Genomic DNA, 15774 nt, shown 5'->3' on the forward strand with positions numbered 1-15774 from the left:
AGCATCTGGGATCTTCCAAGATCAAGGATCAAACCCACGTTTCCTGTGTTGGCAGGCAGATTCTGTACCACTGAACCACAAGGGTAGCCCCAGCACCACTTATTGAAGATACTGTCTTTTCCCCATTGTATATTCTTGCCTCCTTTGTCATAGGTTAATTACATAAGTGCATGAGTTTATTTCTGGGCTCCCAGTTCTATTCCATTTATCTATGTTGCCATTTTTGTTCCATTACCATACTGTTTTGATAATTGTAGCTTTGTAGTATAATTTAAAATCGGCACCTGATACCTCCAGCTCTTTTATTCTTTTTCAAGATTGTTTTGGCGCTTCAGAATCTTTTGTGTTCCCATACAGACTTTAGAATTACTAGTTCTATGGAAAATGCTATTGGTATTTTTAACAGGAACTGCATTGAATCTATAGATTACCTTGAGTAGCATGGTCATTTTAACAGTATTCTTCCACTTTGTGAACACAGCTAATTTTTCCATCTGTGTTGTTTTCAGTTTCTTTCATCTGTGTATTATAGTTTTCTGAGTACAGATCTTTTTCTTTAGTTAGATTTATTCCTAAGTATTTTATTCTTTTAGATGTGATGGTAATTTGGGTTGTTTTTAAATTTCTCTTTCTGATAGTTAATTAGTATATAGAAATGCAACAAAGTTTTGTGTATTAATTTTGTATCCTGCAATTTTACCTATTCATTGATGACATCCAGTAGTATTTGGGTGTTATCTCTAGGATTTTCTATGAACAGTATCATGTTATCTGGAGACAATGACAGTTTTACTTCTTCCTTTCCAATTTGGACTCCTTTTATTTATTAGTCCTAGTGGGTTTTTGATGCATTTTTTAGGATTTCTAGATGTAGTGTCATGTCATCTGCAAATAATAACAGTTACATTTTTTCCTTTCTAATTTGGATGCCTTTTATTTCTCTTTCTTGCCTAATTGTGCTGGCTGGGACTTCAGTCCCATATTGAATACAAGTGGTGAGAGTGGGCATCCCTGTCTTGTTCCTGATCTTAGAGGAAAAGCTTCCAGCTTTTCACCATTGAGCATGATGGTCATTGTGGGCTTGTCACATCTGGCCTTAATGATACTGAGATATATTTCCCCTATAGCTGCTTTGTTGAGAGTTTTTAATCATAAATGGATGCTGAATTTTGTCAAATGCTTTTTCTGCATCTGTTGAGAAGATCATGTGATTTTTATCCTTCATTTTTTAATGTGGTATATCATGTTGACTGATTTGCAGATGTTGAACCATTCTTCATCCTTGGAGTAAACCTTACTTGATCATGATATAGGAGAAGGCACTGGCACCCCACTCCAGTACTCTTGCCTGGCAAATCCCATGGACGGAGGAGCCTGGTAGGCTGCAGTCCATGGGGTCCCTAAGAGTCAGACACAACTGAGTGACTTCACTTTCACTTTCCACTTTCATGCATTGGAGAAGGAAATGGCAACCCACTCCAGTGTTCTTGCCTGGAAAATCCCATGGACAGAGAAGCCTGGTAGGCTGCAGTCCGTGGGGTCACACAGAGTCTGACACGACTGAAGCGACTTGGCTGTGGCGGATCATGATATATGATCTTTTCAGTGTATTATTTAATTTGGTTTACTAATGTTTTGTTGAGGATTTTTGCGTGTATGTTCATCAGTGATACTGGCCTGTAATTTTCTTTTCTTGTGGCATACTTGTCTAGTTTTGGGATTGGGGTATTTATCCTCAAAATGAATTTGAAAGAGTTCCCTTCTCTACTGTTTTTTGGAAGAGTTTGTGAAGGATTGGTATTAATTCTTATTTGAATATTTATTAGAATTCACCAGTGAAACTGACTGATCCTGCTTGTTAAGAGGTTTTTGACTGCTGATTTAATCTCCTTACTAGTAATCAGCCTGTGTTCAGATTTTGTATTTCACCATGATTCAGTATTGATAAATTGTATGTTTCTAGAAATTTATCCATTTCTTATAGGTTGTCAAATTTGTTGGCATGTAATTGTTCATAATATCAGTTATGATCCTTTGTATTTCTCTTGCATCAGCTGTAACATCTCTTTCATTTCTGATATTGAGTCTTCTCTTTTTGGTGAGTCTAGCTAAAGGCTTGTCAGTTTTGTTTACCTTTTCAAAGAACTAGCTCTTAGTTCCATTGATCTCCTCTCTTGTCTTTTCAATCTATTTCATTTGTTTCTGCTCTCATCATTATTTCCTTTCTTCTAGTAATTTTGGGCTTTGTTTGTTCTTTTTCTCGTTCTTTGAGGTGGAAAGGTAGGATGTTTACTTGGGACTTATTTCTTCAGGTAGGCATTTATCACTCTCCACTTCCCTCTTGGAATTGCTTTTACTTCATCCCACAAATTTTGGTATGTTACTCTTCCATTTTCATTTGTCTCAAGGTATTTATTTTTCTTTTGATTTTTTTCCTAAAGAAACAGCCCATTTGTTGTTCAGTAGCATATTGCTTTTTGTTTTTAATTTATTTTTGGTTCGCTGGGTCGTCATTGTAGTGCATGGGCTCCTCATTTCTGTGGCTTGTCGTTGTGGAGCACAGGCTCTAGGCGCACAGGCTTCAGCAGCTGCAGCATGTGGACTCAGGCGTTGTGACTCGCAGGCCTAGTTGCTCCTTGTTATGTGGGATCTTCCTGGACCAGGGATTGAACCCGTGTCCCCTGTGTTGGCAGGTGGATTTTTATCTTCTGTACCACCAGGAAAGTCCAACATGTTATTTTATCTCCACATACTTGTGAAATTTTTCAGTTTTCTCCAGGTACTTAATTTTTAGTTTCATATCATATGGTCAGAAAAGATGCCTGATATAATTTCAGTCCTCTTAAATTTATTAAGCCTTATTTTGTGGCCTGTCATATGATCTGTCTTGGAAAATCTTCCATGTATACTTTAGAAGAATGTGCTTTCTGTTGGTTTGGATGGAATGTATCTGTTAAGTCCATCTGGTCTAATGTATCATGCAGTGCTTATTTTTCCTAATTGATTGTCTGGTTGGTGTCTCCATTGACTTTTAGGTTACTAAAAGGTTACTAAAATCCCCTACTGTTATTGTATTGCTGTCTGTTTCTTTAATAATACGTTTGCTTTATATATTCAGGTGTTCCTCTGTTGGGTACATGCGTGCATGCTGCATGTTTAGTTGCTCAGTCATTCTGACTCTTTATGACCCTTTGAACTACAGCCTGCCAGGCTCCTCTGTCCATGGAATTGTTTAGGCAAGAATACTGGAATGGGTTGCCATTTCCTTTTCTAAAGGATCTTCCTAATCCAGGGATTGAATGCATGTCTCCTCTGTCTCCTTTATTTCAGGCAGATTCTTTACCCACTTAGCCATCGAGGAAGCCTGTTGGGTGCATAAATACTTATAAATATTATATTTCATATTGGATTGTCTTCTTTCTCCTTATGTAATACCCATATTTGTCTGTTTAATACAGTCTAAGGTTTAAAGCCTCTTTTGTCTGATACAGTTATAGCTGCTCCAGCTTTATTTTGGTTTCCATTTGGATGGAATATCTTTCTATCCCTTTACTTTGAATCTGTCTGCATTGTTTCATCTGAAGTGAGTCTAGTTGCTTGAGATGGGTCTTGTTTTTTTCTTTTTTTTATTTTTAAATTTACTCAGCCATTCTGTTGACTTTTGATTGGAACATTTAGTCTGTTTACATTTAAAGTAATTATTGGTAAGTATGTGCTTATTGCCATTTTGTTCATTGTTTACTGTCTGTTTTTGTAGTTCCTCTCTTAATTTCTTTTCTTGTGCTCTTCCTTTGTGGTTTGATGACTTCTTTTAGTGGGTTATTTACATTTTTTTCTCTTTATCTTTTTTAATTTTCTGGGTTTTGCTTTGTGGTTACTGTGAGGCTTACATATTTAACAGTCTATTTTATAAAGTTAGTAGCAACTAAGTTTGATCCTTTTTGAAGCTCAGCATTTTTATTCTTTCCTTCCCTCATTTTATGTTTTTGATCTCACATTTTACTTGTGTATCCCTTAATTATTGTTACCATAATTATTTTCACAACTTTTGTCTTTTAACCCTCATACTGCTAATAGCTATAATAGTGATTAGTCCATTTTATTTTTACTTTTCCAGTGAAATTTCTTCTTTCATGTTTTTTCTTATTACCAATTAGCACTCTTTCTTTCCAGCTTAAAGAAATCCCTGTAAAATTTCTTGTTAAGGCCAGTTTGGTAGTGGTGAACAATTTTAGATTTTGTTTGTCTGGAAGACGCTTATCTCCTTGAATTCTGAATCACTTTCCGAGGTAGAGTATTCTCGGTTAGAAGGTTTTGTCCTTTTGTTTTTGCTTTTAGCAGTTTGATATATTGGCCATTTCCTTCTAACCTGCCAAGTTTTTGCTGAAGAATCTACTGATAATCTTACGGGGGTTCCCTTGCCACATAACAAGTTGTTTTCTTCTTGCTGCTTTTAGTATTTTCTCCTTGTCCTTAACTTTTGAGATTTCAGCTAGAATGTTTTGGTGTGCATCTCTTTGGGTCTGTCTTCTTTGGAACCTTCTGGGATTCCTGGATCTGGATGTCTGCTGTGTGGAGTGTCAACTTTATTATACAGACTTTCAGTTAACCTCCCTCTTTACCATCCCTCTTCTCAACCTGCGTTCCTGTCCCCCTTCTCCACTTTAGGTCACCTTACACTTTTCTTTTCCCCTAGATTGCCAGAGCATTTCTCTCTCTCCCTGTCTCTACATTGTAGTAGATGTATCATTTTATTTTAGTTTTATTGGCTTTGAGTGAACAGATGATATAAATGTAATTGTGCAGTCTGTTACAGTTTCTGTTTCTTGCTTTTTGCTTTAATAAATGCTGTGATAGCCATTGTTATACCTAAATCTTTGTGTATGTGTTAATTTTTCTATAATAAAACAGATTCACAGGAAGTTGCAAAGACAGGACAGGGAGGTCCCAGGGAGGCTTTGTCCAGTTTTCCCCAGTGGTTGCTTCTTAACAATATGTAAGAAATTGACCTTGGTATAAAGTGTGTGTGGTGTGTGTGCTTATCTTAATTTTTAGGATAAATATAAGTGAAATCATTCAAAATTATTGTGACTATTACCTAATTATGCAAATGACCTATTTAAAATGCTTCTTGTTGTAAGTAACCAAATTCAAACTCACTTCCCAGGCTGTATCTAGAGGGGATAATGGAGCTTCCCTGATGACTCAGTGGTAAAGAATCCACCTGCAATGCAGGAGACATGGGTTCGATCCCTGGGTTGGGAAGATTCCCTGGGGAAGGAAATGGCAACCTACTCCAGTATTCTTGCCTGAAAAATTCCACAGACAGAGCAGCCTGGTGGGCTACAGTCCATGGGGTCGCAAAAGAGTCAGACACGACTTAACAACTAAATAACAAAGAGCGGTTAATCTGTGAGGCTGGACTCTGAGTATATCTCCATGGATCTGCCTGTTTTCTCCACTCCTAGCCAGTAAATGGCTTAACTTAGTTTTTCTGTATTTTAACATCATTTTCAGACATTTGCCTCCTATTTGGTGGTAGTACTCCCCTCTGATAATTGCTTGGTTCTTATTGCTTAAAATTTCAGAAGTAGAACTTTCAACATCCATTCTTTCCTTCCCTGAAGATTTCTAGATCTTGCTTGGATCATGCAAGGGAGGTGTTTACCTATGGGAAGGAAGGGTAGTTAGGGCTAGGTGATTGGCAGCCTTGCCAAGTTGTGGAGGGTTATTTCCTAAAAGTAAATGATACCAGACAGAAGCAGCAGCAGAGCATGAGAGAAGTCCAGTCTCCCTGCACTCTTCCCAACCTAACAGTAAGTTGAATTTTTTTTTTAAATTTTGCCTATTTTGAAATGATGTGGCTGTTTCCTGAGTAATTCTCATAGGAAAAGATGCCAACAATTCAGAATTGTCCTATATAAGACAAAATTTTTTATTCACTCTTTTCCAAGAGGGGAACCAACCTATTAACAATTGTCTGTATCCTTGCAATTCTTAGTTTGTTTACTAATATATGTACCTGTATACATTTTTAAAAAATTAAAGCACACACACACATATATATATATTATCCAGTTACTTGCTTTTTTCATCATATTGGTGTGTCTTAACTTTCCTTGAATAGTACCTCTCCAGTTACTTGAATGTGCTGTAAATTACTAAATTGTTAATATTGATTATAAATTATATTCTTTTTTTTTACAGTAACAATAAAGTGATGACTTTTTTTGCTTTAGTCTTTATTTCCTGCTTAGTTAAAAGATCTAGGAGTCTAGATATTGTTGTGACATCACAGCATCATGCTAAGGCACTGTTACAAGTTCTGTCATAATGTTTTGGGATTGCTTTTTTCCTATGTTGATTTTTTTAATCCCCAAATTGTGGTAAAATACACATAACAAAATCTACCACCTTAGCCATTTTCACTGTACAGCTCAGTCATGTTAAATACATTCACACTGGTGCACAGCTATCACCACCATCCACCCCATAACACTTCTCACCTCATAGAACCCAAACTCTGTACCCATTAAACATTTTGAGTCTTTGCTTTCAACTCTTTAGGTATATACCCAGAGTAGAATTGTTGAATTATATAGTGATTCTGTTTTTAATCTGGGGGTGGGGAGGGGAGGACCCACCATACTGCTTTTCATAGCACCTGCAGCATTTTTACGTTCTCAGCAGCAAAGCACAAAGGTTCCAGTTTCTCCATACTCTTGTCAACATAGTTATTTTAAAATATGTACCCGTACTTTAAAATGCATTAATAATAAGTAATATATATTAATCACTACCTATGTACAAGGTGACTCAGTGGTCAGGAATCCACCTGCCAATGCAGGAGACATGGGTTTGATCCCTGATTCTTGAAGATCCCCTAGAGGAGAAAATGACAACCCGCTCCAGTATTCTTGCCTGAAAAATCCCATAGATGGATGAGCCTGGTGAGCTACAGTCCATAGGATCACAAAGAGTTAGATACAACTGAGCACACACACATACATAATAAGATTATGTTAATTATTATGTTAAATGTCAGGTTCTCACAGCAGCTAGTATCCTCATTCTGTAGATGAGTTGCTTTCGACTACTTTGGATGGCAGGGTTTCTGCTTTGAATGTCAGTTTATGCTAGTGCTCTCAAATTAACTGGAGAGCTTTTCTAGCTCTTAGAGATACACTGGTACACTTTATTTTAAAGAATTTTTAAAAAAGAATTACTCAATTAACTCTTCATTGAAAACGTAGTAGCACTTGACCTTACTGTCTGGACTTGTTGCTTTTTAGGAGTGGTTCTTCAATTTTTTAATCTACATGATTGTTATATCCATGTAGGTGTTTTGTTATTTTGGTTCAGTAAAACTGAGCATATCATAGATTTTAACATGTGATGCACTCATATCTAAATACTTTGAAATTTTATATTTCATTTCCTCTTTAAATCAAGATCTACCAAGATATTTTCATTTTATTCTATAGTATGCCAGGTTTTTTTTAATGGATATAAAGTTATGTATATGAATGTATCAATTTAAATCAAGCTTGTTTGTTATTTAAATTCTCTGTGTACACTTTTCATTTATTTGAATTTTTTATTCTCCATAAAAAACAAAAACTATAGAAAAATTTTTTTCACGTACTTTTTTCTCCCCCATGAATTAGGCATGCAATTGAATCTCTCCCCATTGCCTCCATTTGTATTTTGTGATAAAAACATGATTAACCTCAGGCCGGAGAAGGCAATGGCACCCCACTCCAGTACTCTTGCCTGGAAAATCCCATGGATGGAGGAGCCTGGTAGGCTGCAGTGCATGGGGTCGACAAGAGTTGGACACGACTGAGCGACTTCACTTTCACGCATTGGAGAAGGAAATGGCGACCCACTCCAGTGTTGTTGCCTGGAGAATCCCAGGGATGGCGGAGCCTGGTGGGCTGCCGTCTATGGGGTCGCACAGAGTCGGACATGACGAGATGACTTAGCAGCAGCAGCAGCAGCAACCTCAGGCAGTGTAAAGGCACTTTTGGGGGTAGTTTATGGGTAAGGTCAATAAGATTTCCAAATGTATGATAATGATTTAGCCAAATGGCATTAAGCCAGCCATGTGTTGGGGTCATACTTAAAAGCAATCAGAGCCAATTTTTTTTTAATAAAACATTTGAAGTATAAACAAAAATAAAATAACAAATAAATAATAGTAGCTCCTACTCAGCCTAAGAAAATCTCATTGTTGTATATGATGCCATGTGTACTCCTCCTTAATCATATCTCTATATTAGTAGTTCACTTGTGGAATATAGCTATCCTGAATTTGTCTTGTATTTCTTTTGTGTTGTTACTTTATTCTTTCTTTTTACTCAGCTTTTTAAAAACTGAGATATGATTGGCATATAATATTGTGTACGTTTAATGCGTACAACATATTTGATGAATTTATATCACATTGTGATTGACATTGTAGTGTTAACTAACATCTGTTATATCTTATTATTTCTTCCAGTGGTAGGAGCAGTTAAGATCTAGCCTCTTAGAAATTTTGATGTTTGTAGTATAGTTTTATTGTCTATAATGACCATACTGTGTGTCAGAGCTCCAGCAATTATTTACTGACTAGTTGCAGTTGTGCAATTATTTATATTTTAACTACATATTGGCTGTTTTGTATGTTTTTAAACTTTGAAGGTGGGATACGTTGTATATATTCTACAGCTTGCTGTTTGCACTCCATCTTATGTTTGTGCAATTCATTCATGCTGATGGATGTAACTTCTTCATATTTCAGTTCAGTTCAGTTCAGTCGCTCAGTAGTGTCCAACTCTTTGCGACCCCATGAATCGCAGCACACCAGGCATCCCTGTCCATCACCAACTCCCGGAGTTCACCCAGACTCACGTCCATCGAGTCAGTGATGCCATCCAGCCATCTCATCCTCTGTCGTCCCCTTCTCCTCCTGCCCCCAATCCCTCCCAGCATCAGAGTCTTTTCCAATGAGTCAACTCTTCGCACGAGGTGGCCAAAGTACTGGAGTTTCAGCTTTAGCATCTTTCCTTCCAAAGAAATCCCAAGGCTGATCTCCTTCAGAATGGACTGGTTGGATCTCCTTGCAGTCCAAGGGACTCTCAAGAGTCTTCTCCAATACCACAGTTCAAAAGCATCAATTCTTCAGCGCTCAGCCTTCTTCACAGTCCAACTCTCACATCCAAACATGACCACAGGAAAAACCATAGCCTTGACTAGACGGACCTTTGTTGGCAAAGTAATGTCTCTGCTTTTGAATATGCTATCTAAAGTTGGTCATAACTTTCCTTCCAAGGAGTAAGCGTCTTTTAATTTCATGGCTGCAGTCACCATCTGCAGTGATTTTGGAGCCCCCAAAAATAAAGTCTGACACTGTTTCCACTGTTTCCCCATCTATTTCCCATGAAGTGATGGGACCGGATGCCATGATCTTTGTTTTTACTGTTGGATATATTTTATCAAAATACTATAACTTACCTGTCTCTCCTCTTGATGGACATTTAGTTGTTTTCTGCTTTTCCTTATTTCAGACAGTGCTGCTGTGAACACGACTGCATATGCTTCTTCTGGAGCATTCATAGCAGCAAGACTCATAATAGCTAAATAATAGAAACAGTAGAGATGTCCATCAACTGATTAATGGGTAAATTACAGTCTGGCCTATCTATATAATGGAATATTATTCAGCCATAAAAAGTAATGAAGTACTGATAACACCCTATGGCATGGATAAACCTTGAAAACGTTAAGTGAAAATAGTCACAAAGGCCACATAGTGTGTGATTTTCTTTATCTGAAATATACAGAATAGGCAAATTCATAGACACATAAAGTAGACCAGTGTTTTCCAGAGTCTGGGGGCAGAGTGTAATAGTGAGTAGCTGTTGATGGGTTGGGGCTTTTTTTGGAGGGAGGGGGATAAAAATGTCCTAAATTTAAATTGTAATGAGATTACACAACTCTGAATATACTTTAACTAGTGAAGTGTACACTTTAGATTGGTGAACTTATGACATGTGAATTACATCTTTGGTGGCTCAGATGGTAAAGAATTTGCCTGCAATGTGGGAGACCCAGGTTTGATCCCTGGGTTGGGAAGATCCCCTGGAGAAGGAAATGGCAACCCACTCCAGTACTCTTGCCTGGAGAATCCTGTGGACGAAGGAGCCTGGTGGGCTACAGTCCATGGGGTCACAAAGAGTTGGACACAACTGAGCTACTAACACACACACAAAGAAGTTAAAGTAACTTTCAGGAAAGTGTTTTCAAATCCAACCCACTAGTAGGTTATAGACCAATTTAGTGAGTCAGAATGGACTTAACAGTTTCTTTGGTTTTACTTTCTGTTTTAAACTACAGGAATTTCTTCATCATTTATTCTTTAGAAAATGTAGGAATGTGGAGTTTGTGTGGCTAATTTGAATATATGAATTCATGAAATGTGTAAGTGAACATTCATAAATAGCATATTCTTTATGATGATTATGAATATATAGTATTTGACTACAAAAGACTCAGTAAATTTTCATTTAGTACTTTGGTTTTGCTATTGAGTGATTGGTGATGATTATACCAATGGAATCTTGAGTTGAAAGGATCCTTCGAAATCAGAGAAAACATTCTAACTTGGCTTTTATTTACCTCTTGATTCACACTCCAGACTTTGTGTCAGAACAAGCTTGGAAGTATAAGGAGAGCAAAACTTTCAAGCTTTTCCACTGCTTTCAGCTTTCTTCCCAAATTTTTGCCTTGATTCTGTTCTATACCACAGCCAAGTATATTCCTATTTCTAATATTACTGGTGTTTTAATTGGGTTATAGATTATTTGACTTCTTTGGAAGCATACTGCTATTAAATTTTGATCTGTTCATTTCAGTTTATATTGGAGATTTTGTAGATATACTGGGTTAAATTTTGTATGCTTTGAGAGCTTTAAACTACTGATAACAATGGTTTTTCTTCTAAATATAAATAGCATATACTTGTGACATGAAATATTGATAGGTATGAAAAATTTTAAAGCACAGACTGAAACTATTTTAGAACTCTACCTTTTTGTTCTAGGAAGACTGGTTTTTAGTTTCAAGTGTTAATAAGCTGAAATTCTTTCTGTAATATTTCTTCAGAAATTTTATACTGTTATAACAACCATCAATCAAAGTTACAGAGATTTTGAACTCTTTAATCATGTTATCATCTTTTCCTCACTGTCTAATAGTAACTGTCTATGTTTTCTCAAATTTTCTTTCTTTTTTGGGTTTTTGTCTTTTTCTGGCAGAGGCTTTTATTGAGTTGTCTGATGTTCATTGATTGACATCGTGTGTAAAAGCATGGCTTAGTAAAACATGGGTGGTTTGAGAAAGCCAAGATAATACAAGGATCTAAAGGAAACTTAGAGACTATAAATCCTATCCTAAAGATGAAAGAAGGCAGTACATCATTGAAACAATACAAGAGTCTGTAGAAAAGGAACATTCAAGAGAAAAAAGTGGGAATTTCATGTCCGTTTTTCACAACTTAATATTTCACTGCTTTTCAAAAATTTCTCAATTATAGTTCTTAAAATAAAAATTGTAAGACAACAAGTTTGAAATCAGAGAATTTGTTTTAGAAACCTGTCTTAATAAATTTGGAAATGTTCATTCAGACTCATTCCCACTTAGGAAAGTAGGCCAGGTAAGTTTCCCAAAGACATGCTTTCACTAAGAATTGAATCATGCAGTTTTGTAACTACTTTTGTATCCTCTGAGGGACAGAAAGTACCAAGAGTGAGGCAGGTTGGAATGGCCACTGAAAATCCAAATCTAGTCATGCTTGCCAATATAGTTATGTCTCAGCAGCCCATTAATTTTGCTATTCAATTTTTTCTGTTGAATCTTTTGGGAAAAAAAAAAACAATCTGATGAAAAAGGTTTGAAAATGCAAATAAAATACTGGGAAATGGGAATTAAAATTCCTTTTCCTGCAACTGCTGAAAAGAGTGATGTGAACACTGCTTCTTTTGCTCAAAGCTTCATGAAGCAGGCAGCTTGTAAGTGTCAGAGCCTGAATGCACATCCAAGTCTTTCTGCCTCCTGAACTACTTACTCAGTGCTTAAAAGTTTTAATATAAGTAATTGATGGCATGTAGAGAAAGGAATCAGTTTAAGTGTTTAGTACATTATAAAATAACATTTTAACCTGTCAAATAAACCAAGTTTTTGAAATTTAGTAATACTTGACTACTCGGAACCCATGTGTGACTGGAGATGTAATTCATTACAGCTCTTTCAGAAAAGTCGTACTATATAAAAAACATTTGTGGGCACAGACTGGGAAGAGATAATCCAGAGTGTTAATATGTTCAAAATAGAGATGTTTTAGAACAAAATAATTATTTTTCAAATTTCCTATATTTAACATGTTATTTTTATAAACAGGGAAAATGTTTCTATCTTTATCTGGTAGTTTAGGGGAATAATTCTAAATGCAGAGTAAAAATTGTCTAAAAATACTCAACAGCTTTAATTTTTAGTACTGACAGAATGTACCAGAGTAGATAGTGATACCACTAAAGGAAGTAGATTTAAGAGATTGTGTAGGAATGAGGGGGAACGTTAACAATATAATAGGAAAAGCAGGGTACAAATTTGTTTATAAAGTATGTTTTTTAATAAAAATAACAGCAAATTACTGGAGGAAGATCTAGTTTTACCAGCAGTTTTGAGTATTGAGATTCAAGTAATTTTTCCCCTTTGTACTTTTATATATTTTCCAGATTTTATTTAATCATGTACTGACTTTTTAAAACTAGGCTTTTCCTAACACGAGGTAAAGTGATAGGTAATGTTTTCCTAGGCTGCCACTGCGTAACATTCTGTTTGTGTTATCTGTTCATGGGTCCTGTTTTCTTCTACTCACATGGAATGAACATGTTTGTATTATTTCTTAGATCTGAAACTCAGCCCCGAGGCTCTGCTCCACACTCTGAGAGTGACCCACCCGAGCAGGAAGAGGAGATCCTGGGATCTGATGATGATGAGCAGGAAGATCCCAATGATTACTGCAAAGGTAAGGTTTTCTGTGAGGAGATATCAAGTAAGATATAATTCATGTGTATACTCTTTCATTTGAATATTTGATCTATCAGCATAAATGGTGTTAATGCTTTTTGCTTACTGCATCCTTTTCTCTAAGTATAGGAATTAGTATTTCCTTTTAGTTTGACTTAATTAAAGCTTAGTTTAAATTAAATGTATCTACTCTGTTTTTCCTTAAAAAATGATAGTGCATATTTTCCTTAGAAAATATCAGAAATATATTAAACAAAAAGAAAACAAAAGTTATCTATAATGCTATCATCCGGAAGTGAACAGTGATAAGATTTGGTATGTAGACTTTTGAAAAACACATTTTCACTACTCTTTTCTCAAAGTGATGATTGCTAAGCTACATTATATTAGAATTACGGATACTTAAAAACCATGGCATAAGATTGCCTGATGTATTTTGTTTCTTTTACAAAACATTCCAGGATTCTTGGGTAGGATCGGGGGATCTTATAACAGAATGTATCTTACCATTGAGGAGAACTTGGTTCTTCTCAGCAGGCAGAGATAGGTGTTTAAATCCTTTGATTCCTGCCACTGTTATCAGCCTTTTCTGGTCTTCTGGTTTGTTTTGTTGTGCTGTGTTTTGGAAAAGTAATTTTTTTTTTTCAAGTTAACATGAGCTCAATAATACTGTGTTGCTGACTTGATTTAAAATTTTCTTTTGTTGAATTGATTGTATTAAAAGAAACCATTTTTATTTGCTAAAGATGTATAAATGTTGGAAAATGTGAGATTTTTTTTTCCTAAGTAAGTGATTCTTTCCCTCTGTTGTTTCTTCCAGGAGGTTACCATCTTGTGAAAATTGGAGATCTGTTCAATGGGAGATATCATGTGATCCGAAAGTTGGGCTGGGGACACTTTTCAACTGTGTGGCTATCATGGGATATTCAGTAAGTTTTAGTACAAGAGGATTAGGTGATTCCTAAATGTTTGTGTTTAATTTTCCACTTTTAGTCTAGCTCTAGACTGATTTCTTAATAAAAATCTTATAGTTGATAATCTTTATATTCTTGGGCAAATGACTTTCCTCTGGTGAAGCAGCACCTTAGAGGAGACACAAGATTGAATTATTATCAGTAAAGCTCTTGAAACTCCCAAATTCAAAACATTACAGATAACTCAAAGAAAGTATAGTGTATTAGTTCATAGTTTTTCCCACTGGAATAGAGCTAAATTTTTAGATGGTATCCTAGACCAATCTGTGTGAAATTATTTTCTTGTGTTTTGTTTCTATAACAGATTTGCTCAGCCATACAGTCTAAAACCTCTACATAAAAATCACAGGCAGTTAACATTGGATGTTTACCTTAAAGTGTATCTTCTATCTTTGATGAGACAGCAGTTGCTATCTATGCACTATTTTTATCAGTTTTTCACCCATGTATTTCTTCTGGCTTCTTAGAGGAAAGTATAATATTATAGCTTTTAACCTATTAGGTTTTACTATATAAGTATACAGAATACTTCTGATTTGGTGAAGTTTCCCCCCTTACTTACCTCCATTTCATGGTTTTACATGGGTTCATGGAGCATTCAGAAAGTAGATTTTAACTCAGAGAAAATGTTTGATGACTGACATTATCTAGGAACAGATTTTCTTCTTCTTATAAGTTCAGCATGGCCAGTTAGTGCTATTAACAGGTGCAGATGATCCTACAGAAGTAGTTCTTTGTGTTTGAGTACCAGGGAAACATGAAATCAATATTCATTCTATTACTGTCTCCCAGTTATGGTTAAATCTTAGCGAAACTGAAAGGTAAGACATTTAGTCTTAATTGCCTGTATTTGTTTCTTAGGGGAAAGAAGTTTGTGGCAATGAAAGTAGTTAAAAGTGCTGAACATTATACTGAAACTGCACTTGATGAAATCCGGTTGCTGAAATCAGTAAGTATTAGATTGTATATGTGAGCTACGTTATAAATAAATAAAGTTTTATTCAAGTTAAGACATACCAAATACATACTTTTTGATATGGCTAAGTTTTACTGTAAAGTTCCAGTATCCTTAAAGAGGTAGAAGAAGACAGTATTTACACATTCTGTGTATTTGGTAGGGAACTGGTAGAATATGCTGTGATGGCAACTCTCCCTGTACATGCACACTGAAAAAAACCTTGCAAATAAAAATGTTTATTGAGCATGTTTTATGTGCCAGGTTTTCTTTCCTGTCATGGTTAAAAGAAAAGGAGTGTGAATAAATAGATAACTTCTATTTTGTTTTAAAATCTTTAAAAATATTTAATATAAAAATAAGCACTGTAGTTATTAATTCCCTTATGTTACTTGGAAACTTAGGTAAATATTTTCAAAAACTTATTTTCAGTTTTCTTAAAAATTGGAAAATGTCAGTGAGGTAGAAGAAGCTTGAATCCCAAGTGAGAAGACATGAGTTTTTAGGACCGGCTCTATCTGAATATATCCTCAACTCATCTTTTTATTTCCTCTGAGCCTTAGATTTTTCATTCAGAAAAGCGAGGATGCTAAACCAAGAGAGCTTCAGGAAAGTACTTTCAGTGTGCTAGTCTGTAACAAGATGAGCTCATGCCCCAAAGTAAATCAGGGTACTGCTTCCTTCCCTGAGAGGTTTTTCTATGAAAAAAATGAAGGCTGAATAAGCAGTATGGTTAGTGCTGTGGTTGATTTGCATCATGCAAAAGCTCCT

The 15774-nt window shown here is 35.7% G+C and overlaps 1 protein-coding gene across 1 annotated transcript in view; it reads left to right on the forward strand.

Moving 5' to 3' along the window:
• SRPK1 (SRSF protein kinase 1) overlaps positions 1-15774 on the forward strand; it is a 72355-nt gene that overhangs the window by 22444 nt on the left and 34137 nt on the right. Inside the window, 3 exon segments of the mRNA XM_055571602.1 lie at positions 12954-13072; positions 13895-14003; positions 14910-14997. Of these exon segments, the coding sequence (XP_055427577.1) occupies positions 12954-13072; positions 13895-14003; positions 14910-14997 (316 nt within the window).

Source organism: Bubalus kerabau, chromosome 3 (assembly GCF_029407905.1).
Source record: "Bubalus kerabau isolate K-KA32 ecotype Philippines breed swamp buffalo chromosome 3, PCC_UOA_SB_1v2, whole genome shotgun sequence".
NCBI lineage: Eukaryota > Metazoa > Chordata > Mammalia > Artiodactyla > Bovidae > Bubalus > Bubalus kerabau.